The sequence below is a fragment of the Schistocerca serialis genome, chromosome 5, assembly GCF_023864345.2.
Source record: "Schistocerca serialis cubense isolate TAMUIC-IGC-003099 chromosome 5, iqSchSeri2.2, whole genome shotgun sequence".
Classification (NCBI taxonomy): Eukaryota; Metazoa; Arthropoda; class Insecta; order Orthoptera; family Acrididae; genus Schistocerca; species Schistocerca serialis.
Genome location: NC_064642.1, coordinates 423714533 through 423733776, shown reverse-complemented (window position 1 = coordinate 423733776; position 19244 = coordinate 423714533). Strand labels below are relative to the sequence as shown.

The 19244-nt window shown below is 41.2% G+C and overlaps 1 protein-coding gene across 2 annotated transcripts in view; it reads right to left on the bottom strand.

The window, feature by feature from the left end:
- Positions 1-19244, bottom strand: part of LOC126481339 (pinin) — a 62453-nt gene that overhangs the window by 4480 nt on the left and 38729 nt on the right. The window contains exons 8-9 of one of the 2 annotated variants that reach the window (XM_050105023.1): positions 6732-6870; positions 6357-6536 (exon numbers count right to left, since the gene is read on the bottom strand). In XM_050105023.1, coding sequence (XP_049960980.1) covers positions 6357-6536; positions 6732-6870 — 319 coding nt within the window. The remainder of the gene's footprint in view (positions 1-6356; positions 6537-6731; positions 6871-19244) is intronic. The other variant, XM_050105024.1, reaches the window with a different exon arrangement.

Below are 19244 nucleotides of genomic sequence, written 5' to 3'. Positions count from 1 at the left end.
CCAAAGAAAGCAGGTGTTGAGAGGTGTGAAAATTACCGAACTATCAGTTTAATAAGTCACGGCTGCAAAATACTAACGTGGATTCTTTACAGATGAATGGAAAAAGTGGTAGAAGCCGACCATGGCGAAGATCAGTTTGGATTCCGCAGAACACGTGAAGCAATACTGACCCTACGACTTACCTTAGAAAATAGATTAAGGAAAGGCAAACCACATTTCTAGCATTTGTAGACTTAGAGAAAGCATTTGACAATGTTGACTGGAATACTCTCTTTCACATTCTAAAGGTGGCAGGGGTAAAATACAGGGAGCGAAAGGCTATTTACAATTTGTACAGAAACCAGAGGGTAGTCATAAGAGTGGAGTGGCATGAAAGGGAAGCAGCGGTTGGGAAGGAAGTGAGACAGGGTTGTAGCCTGTCCCCTGTGTTATTCAATCTGTATATTGAGCAAGCAGTAAAGGAAACAAAAAAAAATTTGGAGTAGGTATTAAAGTCCATGGAGAAGAAATAAAACGTTGAGGTTCGCCGATGACATTGTAATTCTGTCAGAGACAGCAAAGGACTTGGAAGAGCAATTGAACGGAATGGACAGTGTCTTGAAAGGAGGATATAAGATGAACGTCAACAAAAGCAAAACAAGGATAATGGAATGTAGTCGAATTAAATCGGGTGATGCTGAGGGAATCAGATTAGGAAATGAGACACTTACTTAAAGTAGTAAAGGAGTTTTGCTATTTGGGGAGCAAAATAACTGATGATGGTCGAAGTAGAGAGGATATAAAATGTAGACTGGCAATGGCAAGGAAAGCATTTCTGAAGAAGAGAAATTTGTTAACATCGAGTATAGATATAAGTGTCAGGAAGTTGTTTCTGAAAGTATTTGTATGGAGTGTAGCCATGTATGGAAGTGAAACATGGACGATAAATAGTTTGGACAAGAAGAGAATAGAAGCTTTCGAAATGTGGTGCTACAGAAGAATGCTGAAGATTAGATGGGTAGATCACATAACTAATGAGGAGGTATTGAATAGAATTGGGGAGAAGAGGAGTTTGTGGCACAACTTGACAAGACGAAGGGACCGGTTGGTAGGACATGTTCTGAGGCATCAAGGGATCACAAATTTAGCACTGGAGGGCAGCGTGGAGGGTAGAAATCGTAGAGGGAGACCAACAGATGAACACACTAAGCAGATTCAGAGGGCTGTAGGTTGCAGCAAGTACTGGGAGATGAAGAAGCTTGCACAGGATAGAGTAGCATGGAGAGCTGCATCAAACCAGTCTCAGGACTGAAGACAACAACAACAACAACAACAACAACAAGGGTCAAAGTCTGATGAACAACATTCCAAAATTGACCGAACAAGTGCTTTGTAAACCGCTTCTTTTGATGATGAATTATATTTCCTTAAGATTCTTGCCATGACTCTCAGCCTGGCATCTGGTTTGCATACAATGTGTCTTATGTGGTCATTCCACTTTATGTCACTTTGGATGGTCACACTTAGATATATAACAGCTGTTAATGTTTCCAGTGAGTTCCCACAAACAGCATAGCTAAACAGTGATGGACCTCTTAACACACTTACATGCAATATGTTACATTCATTTACGTTCAGAGTCAACTGCCAGTGCCTGTACCAACCATCAATCCTTTGCAGGTCTTCCTGCACTTTGTAGACAATGGTGTTGTCTATAGGAAAGTTGCAACACTGAAAGATTTTAACCTTCTGGTGTTGCAAAATTCCTATTGACAACAGTATTGTCTGCAAAAAGCCTCAAACTTTCTGAGGTCATCCACTAGATCATTTCTACATATTGGGGGGGAAAAAAAAAAAAAAAAAAAAAAAAAAAAAAAAAAAAAAAAAAAAAAAAAAAAAAAACCACTGAATCAAATACCCAAAAACAAAGCATATACGGTATTGAGCCAAGTACAAGGTGACCTTGAATATAAGACAACTTCCCCAGTTTTAAGCAGCACCTTGAGTACAGTTTATTTTTTAACATATTCTGACTAATTAAAATTACGAACTTTTATTGAGGTAAGGTTTCTGTCTAAAAAGTTAACATTACACCTATTCTAAACTTATGCCATTTACAAAATGTAGACAGTCAGGTCTATATTTCGATAATACAAGGAGAAATAAAATAAACAAAAAGAAATTTTTTACATTAATTTTTATCTTCACTGCCTTTCTTGTTTACTTAATAGACTGTTGTCTGTGATGTCTCTATTTTTTATCATCATACTAACAAGACAGCTGTGAAACTTAGCTGTCACAGATATTTAGCTGATTCTTTTGAATATGTTGCCATTTTCTTTTTCTGAACACTTTAAGGATTTCACTTCTCTACTGACGTGAGAATGTTACAATGTCTTTTGTTTCCAAATATATTATCTGCCCGCCACTCTTTTACTGATTGTTTAGAACCAGTAGCCTACACCACGTATTGTTCCACTCATACCTCATGGTGAGCATCAACAACATTGCTGCACCTTAACACTTAAGTATGCCACTGGCCCCAATCTAGGCTTTTAGCCTCTCCTGCAGAACTGTATGCTATTGTTGAGTATTTGCCCAATTTTACAGTCAGTCTGATTCTGACTGCAAACTGGTTCAAGCACACCAGTTAGAAATGTACAGTACGCCGTACATACTTTAAAATTAACATGATGCAGGTGGGCTCACTACAGTATAGATGTTACTACACAACCAATGACAGTACATACAACACTTTTCAGCCAATGTTGTAAAAGGTGTACTGTATTGCTACTTAGGCATACTGTATTTAACAACCACTATTGCTAGTCAGCCAGTACCAATTAGTGAATGGTCAACAAAGAAAGTGCAAATGCACTCCTAGAAATCTAATGGTACCTGTCCATCTGTAATAAAAATGCATTAGCAGTCAGAGGTCAAAGTTATTTCTGTGCATTATGAACAAAAACCCTAAGTGGGACAGTTTTACCTGCACTGTGCATGAAAAATTGAACGAAAGTTCGAAATGTACCGTATTTACTCGAATCTAAGCCGCACTCGAATCTAAGCCACACCTGAAAAATGAGACTCGAAATCAAGGAAAAAAAATTTTCCCGATTCTAAGCCGCACCTGAAATTTGAGACTCGAAATTCCAAGGGAGAGAAAAGTTTTAGGTCGCACATCCAAATCGAAACAAAGTTGGTCCACTGTAATATGAGACACAATTTAGGTCGAATTAATGACTATAAAGCTACAGTAGTTTGGTTCGAGTCTTAAGCTTAGCAGTTAAGCTTTACCATGTAGCCATTGCTATACGTCAGGTGCTCCGTACATATTTATACGGGTACCATTCCTTTTTCACGTGCTTCGTCTGGTTTGAATTGATTGCTTATTTTTCTTTGATCTGGTAAGTGTCGTTCTCTTTGTTATAGATGTTTACGTCACTCTAAGCTGAAAATGCATTACTGTACTGTGTCATGCATTGTTTGTCGCATTCTGATACTGAGTGTTTACAACCTGTCGCCGCTCGCGGCATGGCTTGCTTTTGTGCGCGCTACCACCGCTTACAAAAAAAAAAAAAAAGAATCGTCTCATTAGCGAAACAGTGGCAAGAGACTGCTTGCTATTTGCTGTTACTTACACTGCTGCTTTCTTTGATAATGATCAACAAGAACCAAATAATAGACTGTGTATGATAGAAGATGTTCTGAACGAGAGTTTAGCGAATATTTTTCTCCGGTTGAAAATCTTTGCAGACGCCTCTGTAGTACATTACATTCTGCACAGAAATTAGTCATCTTAGATTTAAAAATCTTGTCAATTGTCGTGCTTCATTTCTGACTGTATCACTATCAGGCATAAGAACAATACGAATATAAACATGGCATGATATGTATATTATTCCGCGTTTGCTGTAGTCTTACCCTAGTTTCGTAGTTTATTAGGCAGACAGGATTTAAATGAGATAGCAGCAAACACGAAAGAATACATGGCAACATGTTTATATTCGTACGGTATTATTCTTATGATGAAAAGAATACTGCATGCGATTCACAATTCATAAAAGTTCTTATTAGCAACGATCTCTTGTCACAGGTAGGAAAAAATTCAGAATGTAGATTTGGCCATATTGACAAACATCCCAAACAATCTTGCCAGTCGGATTTTCGTAGTACGTTGAAATGCTGCTACATTCGAAGATGAACAATACGGAATTTGTATTTACTTCGTTGGATAATGTATGAAAATGCAGTGGTCGAAACTCGGGGCGGTGAAAAAAAGCTCTTGTCGCCAGTACCTTTGTGCCTGCAAAGCATGCCTGTGTGGCGCTACATAATTCGACGCCAGAAGTTAGTTGTGGTGGCACCTACCAACATTTTTCAGAACTTCCACTTACTTTGCACTCGATTCTAAGCCGCAGGCGGGTTTTTGGATTACAAAAACCAGAAAAAAAGTGCGGCTTAGATTCGAGTAAATACGGTAAAACATTCAAAGTGCATAAAATGTACATGTGGACAACATGAAAACTAGTTTTTACTGTAGTTTTATGTATAATTATAATTTTCTTAATCCCAGCTTGAATTACATTGAATCTCGAAATACCAGGGCTCAAATTACCAGGACTCTACAATACTGCAATTTATATCTTAGCCACTGCCTTTATTGAGGGTGAGTGGCTAGTGTGGGTAAGTGTCACCCCACAATACCAAGGGTTCAGGATTCAACTGTTGATTAATCCTGCACTTTCTACTGCAACTTCTTGGCCGTTTTGACATGGCAAAAGCTTTGAATATCTGTTAAATGCAAAAAATACCATGGTGATGACTTCCTATTAGGCTGCTGTAACCTCTACAACTGAACACCTTAGTACTATATTCATTCCACTCCAGTAGCAGTAGCTACAAAACTGATATTCCACATCACAGTGTGGTTTACCATTAAAATTTAGAGAGCCTACACTCCTAGAAGAGTCAACCAATATACTATTCCATAAAATATCAGATGAACTGTCAGCTATCTGCCACTTCTTGTAGCAGATATATGGCAGTCACCCAAAATTTTATTGAAAAACCTGTACACCCAGTCAGTTTCAGATTTAAACAGTATATCGCTTCCCTTCTACATACAGGGTGTCCCAAAACAAACTCCATAAAGCTTTAGGGACAGGCCCCTTACACCAAAAACAAGAAAAAAATGTCTAGTACACATGGGCTCTAAAAAACATACCTTAAGAGTTATGAGCACTTTTTCAGTAGAAGGGGTATGTTTCACACTAGTGAAGATGAACATATGCTCAGACCTCTTAAAGTATGTGTTTTAGACCTCATGTTTACTGGACATTTTTTTCCTTGGTTTGGTCCTTCCAAAATATGGAAAGCAGAAGTCACTTCAGTAGAAGAGATCTGTTTCATAGTATTGTAGAGTAATAAATACTCACAGTTCTTAAGGTAGACATTTTGGAGCACATGTTTACTAGACTTTTTTTCTTATTTTTGCATAAAGAACCGGCCCCTAAAGCTTGTCATTTTTATTTTTTTTTTTTGGGGGGGGGGTGAAGGGGGGGGGGGGGTGAAGGAGGACAATACCCTGCATATTACACGAAGATCATGAACACAAAATAAGGCATATCTGAGCTCACACAGAGGGTTACCAACAATCGGACCATTTGCGATTGGAACAGGAAAGCGGAGGGGGGTGGGGTGGAGGTGACTGGTGCACTAATTACCTTCCACCACAAAGAAAAAGGTGGTTTGTGGAGTACAGATGTAGATATTAGGCCAAATGCCACTCAACACAATTATTGTACATTTTGGTACACGTACAAGTACACAATTTACTGCAGAAAGTATTATTTCGTAAAAGTCATTTGGGTATGGCTACTCTATTCTCCTCCATATGCTATCTTCTTGGGATGGTCAACAAGTGAAATCTGCAGAGTACACAGTGGGCAGATTTTGAGATAAGCTAGCAGACAGCAAACTGAAATTTCACATATGTAACGTCCCAGTCCACTGTTCATCTCAGATTTCTCTCACCCACACTTCTCTACCATTTCATATCTTTATTATTTTGAGCATTTCACATTCCTACAAACATCTGATTCTATTATCTTTTTCATGTGTAAGACTTTATGTTGTCCTTTAGTTCTTCAACTTAAAAAATTACTTGCAATCACTAAATACCATTTAAATATAATCAGTTCCTCAAATTCAACAGCAACTGCATCAACATACTGTAGGTCAGATCTAGCACAGCAGACATGCATCATTTACTTTCATAATTAAGATACTCAACTCATATGTATTGTATAGTGAAAGACTGAGGACTAAAACAACAACATAAAACGTACATAAACTCAAAGCACTGATTCACTTACCCACACTCTGCAAACGGTTTTCCTTATCTCCTACTTCAAGGCTATCCATTTGCTCATCATCACTTGCCTCTTGGGCTAACCCTCCCTCTTGATCCCCTAAGCCCTGCCTCCACCTCCCACGCTTCTCAATTGCTTCCAGTTCCAACCGCACTTCCTCCCGTTTCTTCTCAATCATTTCTGCTCAAAAAAAGAAGGAAATGCACATACAGCACTATATCACTTCACATTTTAAGCATTGTAGTTAGACAAAACACTCCATTCACATCAATTATATGCTCCTGATAAAAACTATGTCTGTTACAACACAAAACTGAAAACGGTCTACATGGCTTAGAACACATACAGCATTAGCATAATAAATAATTATTTACTTACTTGCAACCAACTTCTGGCTAGCTACAAGCCTCTCTTCTGTTTTCGTATTGTGTGTACTTGGAAGGTAGAAAATGTGAGGTTTTGCCTTTGTTTGGATAAAATTTAGAAGATGTCTATGTTTACTTTCCCATTCATCTTGCTAAAAATAAAAATAAAAATTATTAAGATATCCACAGATATAACATGTTTGATAAAATTATACTGCGGTGTGGGGAGGGGGGGGGGGGGGGGGGGGGGGGACACATGAAGGACACTGATGCTAAAGCAGGATGGCAAAAATGTTTGAGCAAAAGATGTCCCTGAAATTTCCAATTTCTCTCAGCCAATTTTTAATGCAAGTGAGAGTAACTTTTATTTTACCAATTTTCATTGACAGAAAGGAAATTTTTTTGAGGTTCCACCTCACTTATAAATAATAATTCCATGTTTAGCAGGAAGATTTACAATTTTATCAAGAATTGTGTAAGCTCTTGTCATTTGTGGAAATTCCTCCATTACTGGTGTCTGTCAGCATTCCATGCCAGGTCCTGTCACTACGTGATAACTTCCAATATATGAAAAACCTCCATGGAATCCAAACTATTGTTGCAGGAATGTAACGCCAATAGAGGTTGATAGTAATTATACATATTGTTTCAAACTAGGTGGTCTTCACACTACAACCACTAAACTTTAAACAAGACACTGCGAGAAAGTCTGCACAATACTACTTTGCTTGAAAGTAGCAAAGGAAACAAAACCTGAATATCTACGTGTGTTTAAATGTGGACTGAACTCTCTCTCTCTCTCTCTCTCTCTCTCTCTCTCTCTCTCTCTCTCAACATGTGACTCTACAACCAATTTTATATGAAGCAGAAACTGAGTTATTTTTAACAAAATGACTCTGAACATGTATTTCCATCAATCAACACTTCAACTAACTTTAATGTCTCTCAGACAAATTCCAAGACTTTACGAATTCCTTGACACTTCCCTGGCTTTTACAGTGTACTTGCTTCCTCTGAGAATCCTAGTTTCCATGTTTACCATAAAAGTTCCTACCAAGTAAAAAATTAAATTTGACACAATGAAGTGAGTTGCACTTAGTTCCTGAAGAAGCTAAAAGTAGGTCAAGCAAACATAAGAACATGGTGCATTAAAACATATTACAATGTTCAGTATTTTCTTACAACAAATGGGAAATCGAAAATGAAATTGTATTTCAGCTGTTAGCTGTTTTCATCAAAATCCTTAAAAATACTGCAAACTGTTTATTCTTATGCGAGTTAAATTAAATTTGGCAGATCTAATTGTCAAAAAGTACCCTGTCAGTTCAAAAAGTTTTGGACTGGCTTAATGAAAACTAGAAGAAAATTAAGATGGTGGTTTTAATGCTTCAGTAGTTGTATATAATCTTCCCTACTCTAGTGCAGTGCATAGAACATTCATACAACCATGTGAAATTGTCGGAGAATCAGAAATGATGTTCAACTTATGCATCACATTCACTTGAATGTTGGTTATGTCGTCAAAGCATTGACCTTCATGTGAATTTCGGCACTTTGTCATTTTGTGGTAGGTTTGTATTGGTAACACAAAGCGTCATCACCTTTGACAATTTTTTCCAGACAAGAATCGACTGCAATTTTCACTTCAGCCAAGTCACAGCAAGTGTCCCTTTGTATCATTTTTGTTCAGAGGTCAAATTATGTGGGACAATCTTTGCACAAAATTGTCCTCTTTTTCGCAACATTCTGGAGATGTTAAGTCCAACTGACAGAAGGAAAGATGACTAAAAACAGGGACTTGGAGAAAAGTCCATAAATAGGCCATACAGAAATGGAGGTCCTGAACTAAAAATTAAATGTCCTTCACCATATTGGTATGATTAAAAAGTAAAGCGCAATCAACAGTCCACACTTCATTCGCTAAAACGGCCGTTAACTCAGAGGCAGCAAACATAATTGAGAATGTAAGTGGTTAAAAAAAGGGCATTCTGTTAGGAAATGGCAAACCATCAAAGGTTGAGGGCAATGAGCACAAAGTGATGGGGGAGCACCACTTAACAAATGCTAATGGCTAAAAAGACAGTGTATAATATGCAACATAGCTAAAATGATCTCTTCATGGTGAGTGCGCCAAGAGCAAGTCATCCAAGCCACTGGAAGAGGCTTAAATTCCCTGAGCTTGTTTCCCTGAAGAGAGAACCAGTGGTGATGCCAAAGTGACACAACCCACTAACAAGGGCATTTTCGGCTCCCTTTCCATTGACAATTTTGCAGTCTGTTGCAGTTCTCCATGGACTTGTCTCCTTGGGTGGCGTCTTCAGTGATGTCTCAATTGTCTTCACTGATGGGGCAGCGACAATGGCTTTCATTTTTCCACTGACAAAACCGTTTGTATGAATTTCTAACAGTGCAATTGGTTTCTTTCACCATCTTTACACCTTGGTGCTGTTGCTCTTCCGGAGCAGATGACACAACTGAAAAGCCTGTGCCTGATACTGGCAATCAAAGGAGTCATCGAAGAGGAGTTATGGGATGCGTGGCTAGGAATGGCACACAAATGGCATGTGTATCTGCTGAGGAGAAAGTCATAGTGGTACGACAGCAGTGGTTTGGTATCCTCTGCATACAGACTCTCAACTGGGGTAGCGTGAAAGGTCCCAGTGGTCAAACGGGTGCCACAATGGTGGATAGTATTGAGACAGCGTAAGAGGGATGGGCGTGCAGATGCATACACAAAAACACCCACAGCCCAGTTTTGAATGGACAAGGGACCGGCAAAAACGGAGGAGCCTGATCTGATCCACTCCCCTGGAAGTACTACTGAGGGCACGTGGACACTTAGGAACCATGTACAGCCGGTGGCCAAGTACGATAAGTGGGAGCAGCAAGGAAGTTTCCTATCAAGCATGAGTCCCAGGAACTTCGTAGTTTCAACGAACGAGCAACAGCACTAAGGTGTAAAGATAGTGAAAGAAAACAAATGCACTGTTAGAAATTCATCAAACGGTTTTGTCAGTGGAAAAACAAAAGCCATTGTCAATGCCCCATCAGTGAAGACAACTGAGGCATAGCTGAAGACGCCACCCAAGGAGACAAGTCCGTGAAGAACTGCAACGGACTGCACAATCGTCAATGGAAAGGGGGGAGCTGAAAATGCCCAGCAGGAGACAGGCCATAAAAGGGTTAATGGTGACAGCAAAGAGGATGACACTCGGGACAGAACCCTGAGGCACTCACTTTTCCTGGATAAAGATCTGGTGAGACAGAACCCTCACATACCTTGAAAAATAGGTCTTTTAAAAATTCTTGAAGGAAACAGGGCATGCAGCCATCGAAGTCCCAAGTGTAGAGAGTACGGACGATACCAGTCCTCCAGCAGGTGTCGTAGGCTTTCTCCCACTCGAAAAACGTGGCCACAGTCTGGTATTTCCACAGAAAACCATTCATGACATGGGTTGATAAAATGATGCTATGGTCAACTGCAGAATGGCGCACTCAAAATCCTCACTGTGCAGTTAGTACATTACGAGACTTGAGCCACCACACCAGCCATGCATGAATCATACATTCCATCACCTTGCAAACACAGATGTTGAGAGAAATGGAGGATAACTAGAAGGAAGGTATTTGTCCTTACCAGGCTTAGGTATGGGTATGACAGTGGTTTTACACCAGAGTCTGGGAAATGTACCCTTTGCCTAGATCCAATTGTATATATGAAGAAGAAAGTGCTTGCCCGCAAGAGAAAGGTTCTGCAACATCTGAATGTGAACAATGTCCCGCCCTGGAGCGGAAGATCAGGATGAAGTATGAGCTTGATCCAGCTCCCTCTTAGTACAGGCGGCATTATAGCACTCACGATTTTGAGAAGAGAAGGGTATCACCCAAGCCTCCTCCACTCATATCTGATGGACAAAGGCAGGGCGATAGTTGGCAGAGCTCGAAATCACCGCGAAGTAGCAGCTAGAGGTGTTGGAGATAGCAACAGGGTCCACTATGACATCCGCTACTATCAGGCAAGAAACTGGGGAATGGACCTAGGTCCCAGAGAGCCATCTAAGGTTGGCTCATACAGCAGAAGAGGGAGTGGAACTCTTAAAAGAACTAGTAAAGGAAACCCAGCTAGCTTTTTTGCCAGCCCGAAGAATGCAACTGTTTATAACGAATGTAATTTGCCATCATAGGATGACGATTAAAATCGAGGAGAGCATGTCTCCGCATGTGAATTGCGTCACGACATGCCTTAGTGCACCAAGGGACAGAGACATGCCACAGTAAAAAGGAAGTGTGAGGAATGGAACGTTCTGCAGCAGTAAGGATAACATTTCCAAGATATTCTACCCTGTCATCACAATCGGGGAAATTTTGTTTGTCAAAGATCGCCAGGGAAGAGTAAAGCTTCCAGTCGGCCTTAGAAAGCTGCAATTTGAGTGTGCATTTACATAGGGTAGGATCAGAAAATGGATAGCACACGGGAAATGGTTGCGCAAGTATGTGTCAGAGAGAACTTACCACTTGAGATGATGCGCAAGGTGGACAGTGCAGCAGCGGTCCAAATGAGAATAGGTGTGTGCAGAGTCTGAAAGAAACGTAGGTGCTCCCATGTTAAGGCAGGTGAGGTTAATTTGATTGAGAAGGTCAGCCAAGAGGGCACCTCTCTGCCAGGTTTTGGGAGAGCCCCAAAGGGAATGGTGCACATTAAAGTCAACAAGCAGCACAAAGGTGTGAGAGACCTGCCCAATAAGCTGGAGAAAGTCTGCCCTGGTGACACCGAATGATAGAGGGATGTAAAAGGTATGAAGCGAAAAGGTGAAGTGAGGAAGGAAAATGTGGACTGCAACAGCTTGAAGCAGGGCAGTCTGGGAGATGGGATGTCTATGAACATCGTACCGGATGAGCAGCATGACTCCCCCATGAGATGGAATGCCATCCACAGGGGGAAGGTCAAAGAAGATCGGGAAGAAACGTGAGAGCTTGAAATGGTCGTGAGGACACAGTTTTGTTTCCTGGAGGCAGAGAACAAGCGGATGGCTGTGATTCCAAGAGAAACCGCAAGTCCTCTTTGTCGGATCAAAGGCTGCGAATGTTCCACTGAAGGAGTCATGAAAAGAAAGGGGAGGAGAGAAAAAAATAAAGGAGCATCACCTTAGTGGCTGCCGAGTGCCAGCCTTCAAAGACTCACTGCCACAAAGTACAGAAGCTGGAGGATCCTGCTCCATGAAATCTACAGAGGCATTAACAATCTCCTTCTGTCAGTCTGCGGAGTTCAGGGCAGAAAACGATTGGCAGTGCACACCGGCAACACCATCGAAGAGGATCTATGAATCGGCGAAGGAGAAGACCGTTTGCCTTTGTTTGATTTCTTGGAATCTTCAGGGTTGGCAGGCGAAGATTCAGATGGTTGTTCGCCAGAGGGATGTAAGTCTTTGCAGGAGTATTCCTTCTGTCCTTTCCAGCCTGCCAGTTGTGTAACAGATCACTTCACTCTGTGAGGCAACATTTTTGTGGCTTGATGCACAACTGGAGGAGGAGATGGGGATGCTACCATGGCAATGGGTGATTTTACAACTGCAGTGCTGAATCTGAGGTTGCGTGTCTGGATGGTCACATCCTTCGTGGAGCGAGATGTAGAAAGAACAGTAGCGTAAGTGCCAGATGGTAGACCGCAGTGTTTCTGACTACCCAACAACTAGCGAACGACCAGGTAAGGTACTTTTTCCTTCACCCGAATCTCATCGATATACACAGGACAATCTCGGGAGGCAGTGACATGGTCCCTACTACAATTGATACAGTGGGGAGGAGGAGGCAGACAATCACCCTTGTGAGCACCCCTACCACAGGCTACACATTTGGCCACATGTCAACAGGACATTTGAGTGTGGTTGTAACGATAAGAATGGTAGCAGCGCATCGGAAAATGTACAGAAGGACCATGATAACTTCATAGCCTGCTTTGCTCTTTGACGGAAGCAACACTCTATCAAAAGTGAGAAAAAGAGTGTGTGTGGGCAGTAAGGATGCATCTACCCTTTTCATCACCCAATGGACAGCAATGACACCCTGTTCACCTCGGTCAGATCATCGAGCAGCCTAGCGTAAATAACACCATGAGGAGAATTCAGCATTCAATGGGCATCGACAGGAACAGGACAGTCGTGGAGGAGCAAAGCTTCAAACAGTTGTTGTGCTTCAGAATCAGAAGTAGTCTCAAAAAGCAAAGTAGCAGTGCATAAACAAGAGCACGATTTCAAAGAGCCGGCAACAGCATCAACATCTTTCTGAATAATAAATAGATTTACTGTAGCAACGGACTGATCATCTTCAGTACGTGAAACCACAAGGCACCGAGGTGCAGCTGGGAGGGTCTTTGAATCGTTAGCCTCATTCAGTTTACATTTAGTAGATGTTGAGTGTGAAGAAGATGATTGGCTCATTGTGAGAAGATCTCCCATGGTTGCCAGAGTCTCTGATGGCGTGTTGCTTCCAGCTGGGACCCCTTCTCAGAGTGGGTGCACCCAGCTTAGGTGACAGTTCACACCTCAGGTCACACCTCCTGAACACCTGACAAAGGGACCAATCGGCAATTTGGTAAGGTAGCAGCTCAGGCAATCATCCTTCCCTGGGCCCAGCCTGTGTCAAGGGGTACAAGCAATCCCTACCTGTCAACCTGGGCATGTGAATTACACGTTACCCAGTCACTTGTTATGCATCAGTTGCATGGGCCAGCCTTCAGGAGCACACAGGGAGAAATAAGAAAACAAGGAACCTCGAACGCCGAAGCGGAGGAGGGATAGAAGAAGGAATACGAAGAAAGAAAAATGGAATGAAAAACAGTGGAGAGACTGTTCTCATATTGGCTACTGAAAATGCAGAACACATTCCCAAAACCATCCCAGACATGCTCCCCAGGGGAGAGGATAAAGAATAGGAAGAGGGTAGACATGCAGTACAAAAGGGAAAGGATGCTGCAAAGGTTGGGGCCCGTGGTAAACAAGCACAAGCCTGTCAAAGAGCAGCAAGCCCCTTGGAAGGGAGGGGGCGGATGGGGAGGGGTAGGGTCCTCCACTATGATTTGCGACGTAACGATGTTAACAGACTAAAGCCACATATCCATAACTAAAAGCTGCCTGCTCATAACTAACTTGTTGAATGCACTTGTTTATTGTCATTGGATCTAAGAAGCTATTGTGCTGACATAGCTCATATACCAGGAACAAAGCCAGTCTCAGAACTTTTTGGATAGACAGCGTATACAAGGAATTACAACACGAGCCTCGGATCAGAAATCTACCTTCAGTAAATGAAAGTGATTTGGCAGCATGCTTGAACATATAGAATCACATCGTGATTGTTGCTGCTTCTATCTCACCACTGAGAGTTCCGACTCTCTCTGGTTATCCAACACGCAGAAAGACCAATCTCTACACAAAAATCACAAGAGCATTCATTCTCTTTGAATTGTCGCTGTTCTACTTTGGATCACCTCAACATTTCTGACATATGTATGCATTCAATGTTGATGATGAGAGGGTTTGAGATAGCTGTCACATACGATCAGTCTAGTAAACTCGCACTGGACCGTGACTGCAGTAACAAATTTACATCAGCGCAAAATTGTTGTTGTTGTTGTGGTCTTCAGTCCTGAGACTGGTTTGATGCAGCTCTCCATGCTACTCTATCCTGTGCAAGCTTCTTCATCTCCCAGTACCAACTGCAACCTACATCCTTCTGAATCTGCTTAGTGTATTCATCTCTTGGTCTCCCTCTACGATTTTTACCCTCCACGCTGCCCTCCAATGCCAAATTTGTGATCCCTTGATGCCTCAAAACATGTCCTACCAACCGATCCCTTCTTCTAGTCAAGTTGTGCCACAAACTTCTCTTCTCCCCAATCCTATTCAATACCTCTTCATTAGTTACGTGATCTACCCACCTTATCTTCAGCATTCTTCTGTAGCACCACATTTCGAAAGCTTCTATTCTCTTCTTGTCCATACTAGTTATCGTCCATGTTTCACTTCCATACATGGCTACACTCCATACAAATACTTTCAGAAACGACTTCCTGACACTTAAATCTATACTCGATGTTAACAAATTTCTCTTCTTCAGAAACGATTTCCTTCCCATTGCCAGTCTACATGTTATATCCTCTCTACTTCGACCATCATCAGTTATTTTGCTCCCCAAATAGCAAAACTCCTTTACTACTTTAAGTGTCTCATTTCCTAATCTGATTCCCTCAGCATCACCCGATTTAATTCGACTACATTCCATTATCCTTGTTTTGCTTTTGTTGATGTTCATCTTATATCCTCCTTTCAAGACACTGTCCATTCCGTTCAATTGCTCTTCCAAGTCCTTTGCTGTCTCTGACAGAATTACAATATCATCGGCGAACCTCAAAGTTTTTACTTCTTCTCCATGAATTTTAATACCTACTCCAAATTTTTCTTTTGTTTCCTTTACTGCTTGCTCAATATACAGACTGAATAACATCGGGGAGAGGCTACAACCCTGTCTCACTCCTTTCCCAACCACTGCTTCCCTTTCATGCCCCTCGACTCTTATAACTGCCATCCGGTTTCTGTACAAATTGTAAATAGCCTTTCGCTCCCTGTATTTTACCCCTGCCACCTTCAGAATGTGAAAGAGAGTATTCCAGTCAACATTGTCAAAAGCTTTCTCTAAGTCTACAAATGCTAGAAACGTAGGTTTGCCTTTTCTTAATCTTTCTCCTAAGATAAGTCGTAAGGTCAGTATTGCCTCACGTGTTCCAACATTTCTACGGAATCCAAACTGATCTTTCCCCGAGGTCCGCTTCTACCAGTTTTTCCATTCGTCTGCAAAGAATTCGCGTTAGTATTTTGCAGGTGTGACTTATTAAACTGATAGTTCGGTAATTTTCACATCTGTCAACACCTGCTTTCTTTGGGATTGGAATTATTATATTCTTCTTGAAGTCTGAGGGTATTTCACCTGTCTCATACGTCTTGCTCACCAGATGGTAGAGTTTTGTCAGGACTGGCTCTCCCAAGGCCGTCAGTAGTTCTAAGTTGTCTACTCCCGGGGCCTTGTTTCGACTCAGGTCTTTCAGTGCTCTGTCAAACTCTTCACGCAGTATCGTATCTCCCATTTCATCTTCATCTTCATCTACATCCTCTTCCATTTCCATAATATTGTCCTCAAGTACATCGCCCTTGTATAAACCCTCTATATACTCCTTCCACCTTTCTGCCTTCCCTTCTTTGCTTAGAACTGGGTTGCCATCTGAGCTCTTGATATTCTAACAAGTGCAGCCAGTCACCTTACAAAGGACTACTTCCAGTTAGCATTCAGCTTAATCTGCTTTAAATCAATACTTAGGGAGTTTCAACATGGAAAAGATAAATCCAATAGTATTTTTATCAATTATCACATTGACCTATACACTAATTTGATAGAATTATTTACAACTGCCAGTAAAACTGATTAGTGAGTACAAATTTTCATCATCTGTTAATCTGCCCTTGAGATACCTTTACACAAGCAAGCACACCTAATGCTTAGATACCGTTGCTTTCAAAAAAATGGGACACTACAAGTGTCACAAGTGCCTGCGTCCACCAAAGAGCTACTATGGGACAACAACCAAGTTAGAAAACTGCTACGGAAGCAAAGGGAACTTCACAGCAAACATAAACATAGCCAAAGCCTTGCAGACAAACAAAAATTACACAAAGCAAAATGTAGTGTAAGGAGGTCTATGCGAGAGGCGTTCAATGAATTCGAAAGTAAAGTTCTATGTACTGACATTGCAGAAAATTCTAAGAAATTTTGGTCTTATGTCAAAGTGGTAGGTGGATCAAAACAAAATGTCCAGATACTCTGTGACCAATGGTACTGAAACAGAGGATGACAGACTAAAGGCCAAAATACTAAATGTATTTTTCCAAAGCTGCACTGTAGTTCCTTCTCTAAATTGTCGCACAGATGACAAAATGGTAGATATCGAAATATATGACAGAGGGATAGAAAAACAATTAAAAACGCTCAAAAGAGGAAAGGCCGCTGGACCTGATGGGATACCAGTTCGATTTTACACAGAATACGCAAAGGAACTTGCCCCCTTTCTTGCAATGGTGTACCGTAGGTCTCTAGAAGAGCGTAGCATTCCAAAAGATTGGAAAAGGGCACAGCTCATCCCTGTTTTCAAGAAGGGACGTCGAACAGATGTGCAGAACTATAGACCTATAACTCTAACATCGATCAGTTGTAGAATTTTGGAACACGTATTACATTCGAGTATAATGACTTTTTTGGAGACTAGAAATCTACAATGTAGGAATCAGCATGGATTTCAAAAAAGACGATTGTGTGAAACCAAGCTTGCGCTATTCGTCCACGAGACTCAGAGGACCATAAACGCGGATTCCTGGGTAGATGCTGTGTTTCTTGACTTCGCAAGGTGTTTTATACAGTTCCCCACAGTCGTTTAATGAACAAAGTAAGAGCATATGGACTATCAGACCAATTGTGTGATTGGACTGAAGAGTTCCTAGATAACAGAATGCAGCAAGTCATTCTCAATGGAGAGGCCTTAGGAAGTAAGAGTGATTTCAGGTGTGCCACAGGGGAGTGTCGTAGGACCGTGGCTATTCACAATATATATAAATGACCTTGTGGATAACATCGGAAGTTCACTGAGGCCTTTTGCACATGACGCTGTAGTATATTGAGAGGTTTTAAAATTGGAAAATTGTACTGGAATGCAGGATGATCTGCAACGAATTGGCGCATGGTGCAGGGAATGGCAACTGAATCTCAATGTAGACAAGTGTAATGTGCTGTGAATACATAGAAAGAAAGATTCTTTATCATTTAGCTACAATATAGCACGTCAGCAACTGGAAGTAGTTAATTCCATAAATTATCTGGGAGTAGGCATTAGGAGTGATTTAAAATGGAATGACCATATAAAATTAATCGCAGGTAAAGCACATGCCAGACTGAGATTCACTGGAAGAATCCTAACGAAATGCAGTTTGAAAACAAAGGAAGTAGGTTACAGTACACTTGTTTGCCCACTGGTTGAATACTGCTCACCGGTGTGGGATACGTACCAGATAGGGTTGATAGAAGAGACAGAGAAGATCCAACGGAGAGCAGTGCACTTCGTTACAGGAAAATTTAGTAATTGTGAAAGCGTTATGGGGAAGATAGTTACCTGCCAGCGGAAGAATCTGCAAGAGAGATGCTCAGTAACTCAGTACGGGCTTTTGTTGAAGTTTCGAGAACATACCTTCACCAAGGAGTCAAGCAGTATATTGCTCCCTCCTACGTATATCTCGCAAAGAGACCATGAGGATAAAATCAGAGAGATTAGAGCCCACACAGAGACATACCGACAATCTTTCTTTCCACGAACAATATGAGACTGGAATAGAAGGGAAAACCGATAGAGGTACTCAAGGTTCCCTCCGCCACACACCGTCAGGTGGCTTGCGGAGTATGGACGTACATGTAGAAGTGTTCAGACACACACTCCATTTGAGTGCACTCCAACAATCAGCCTTTTCTGGTTGATAGATATCTCATATTGCCTTACTGCATGTACCCAACTCCATAAGTAAATAAATTACACCGCACATAGGAAACTGCAGGCTAACTTCTCTCACTGAAGCAGCAAACATAAATCACAGAGCACCAATGATAAAAAATTGTCCGAAGAGTGCCAGAATGGGAAAGTGTACACTCTGATAAATATTCCTATGGTAACTCAGTTTTTAACTCTGCCAAATGGTAGCAACTCAGCTACACAGATGCCTCTAGGAGGTACACCATTTGTGAAAAACTTAAGTCACGTTACATGCAGCTGTCATTTGTTAAGGCTGTAACAAAGATCATAGTGTAACATGAGTACCTACTCTTGCAATTACAGCTTTTTCTCTGGTTTCGAAGTGCTCACTCAATTGCTAACCATACCAACCAATCCAGTCCAAGACGCCGGAGGTGGCCGTCATGTGTACATGACGTGTACTTGCTTGTGTATGAATGGTGTGTGTTTCTCTTTTGTTGATGAAGGCTATGGCAGAAAGCTGTACGTAAGTGTCTTTTAACTGTGCCTGTATGCAGCTTAACATGTCTTCTTTATGATAAGTAGCAATCTATCTTTTCCTACATTGTTGATATTCATACCTTGAGTTTCCATTGTTTGATTTGACCCTACTAATATTTTGAAGAAAAAAACATTTTTATGAATTATTATCTTTCTGCTGAAATAAATGCGTGATTGGCACATTGTATGTAGAAAAACTTTGTGGTTGGCATCCAAGCAAGTCAAGTGGTGGGGCAAGTCATTACCCATTCTCAACTCTTTCTCAAGCTGTTTGGCATTGAAGATTGGGCAAAGGACATGAGAACAACTGTCTGTTACATTTAACGCAGATGTCAAACACAAAGGCACAGAAAACAAAAGGTCATCCGCTGAGATTAGGACAAATCTTACAGAAATAGTTTTCAAAGAAGAACTTCATGGCATTCT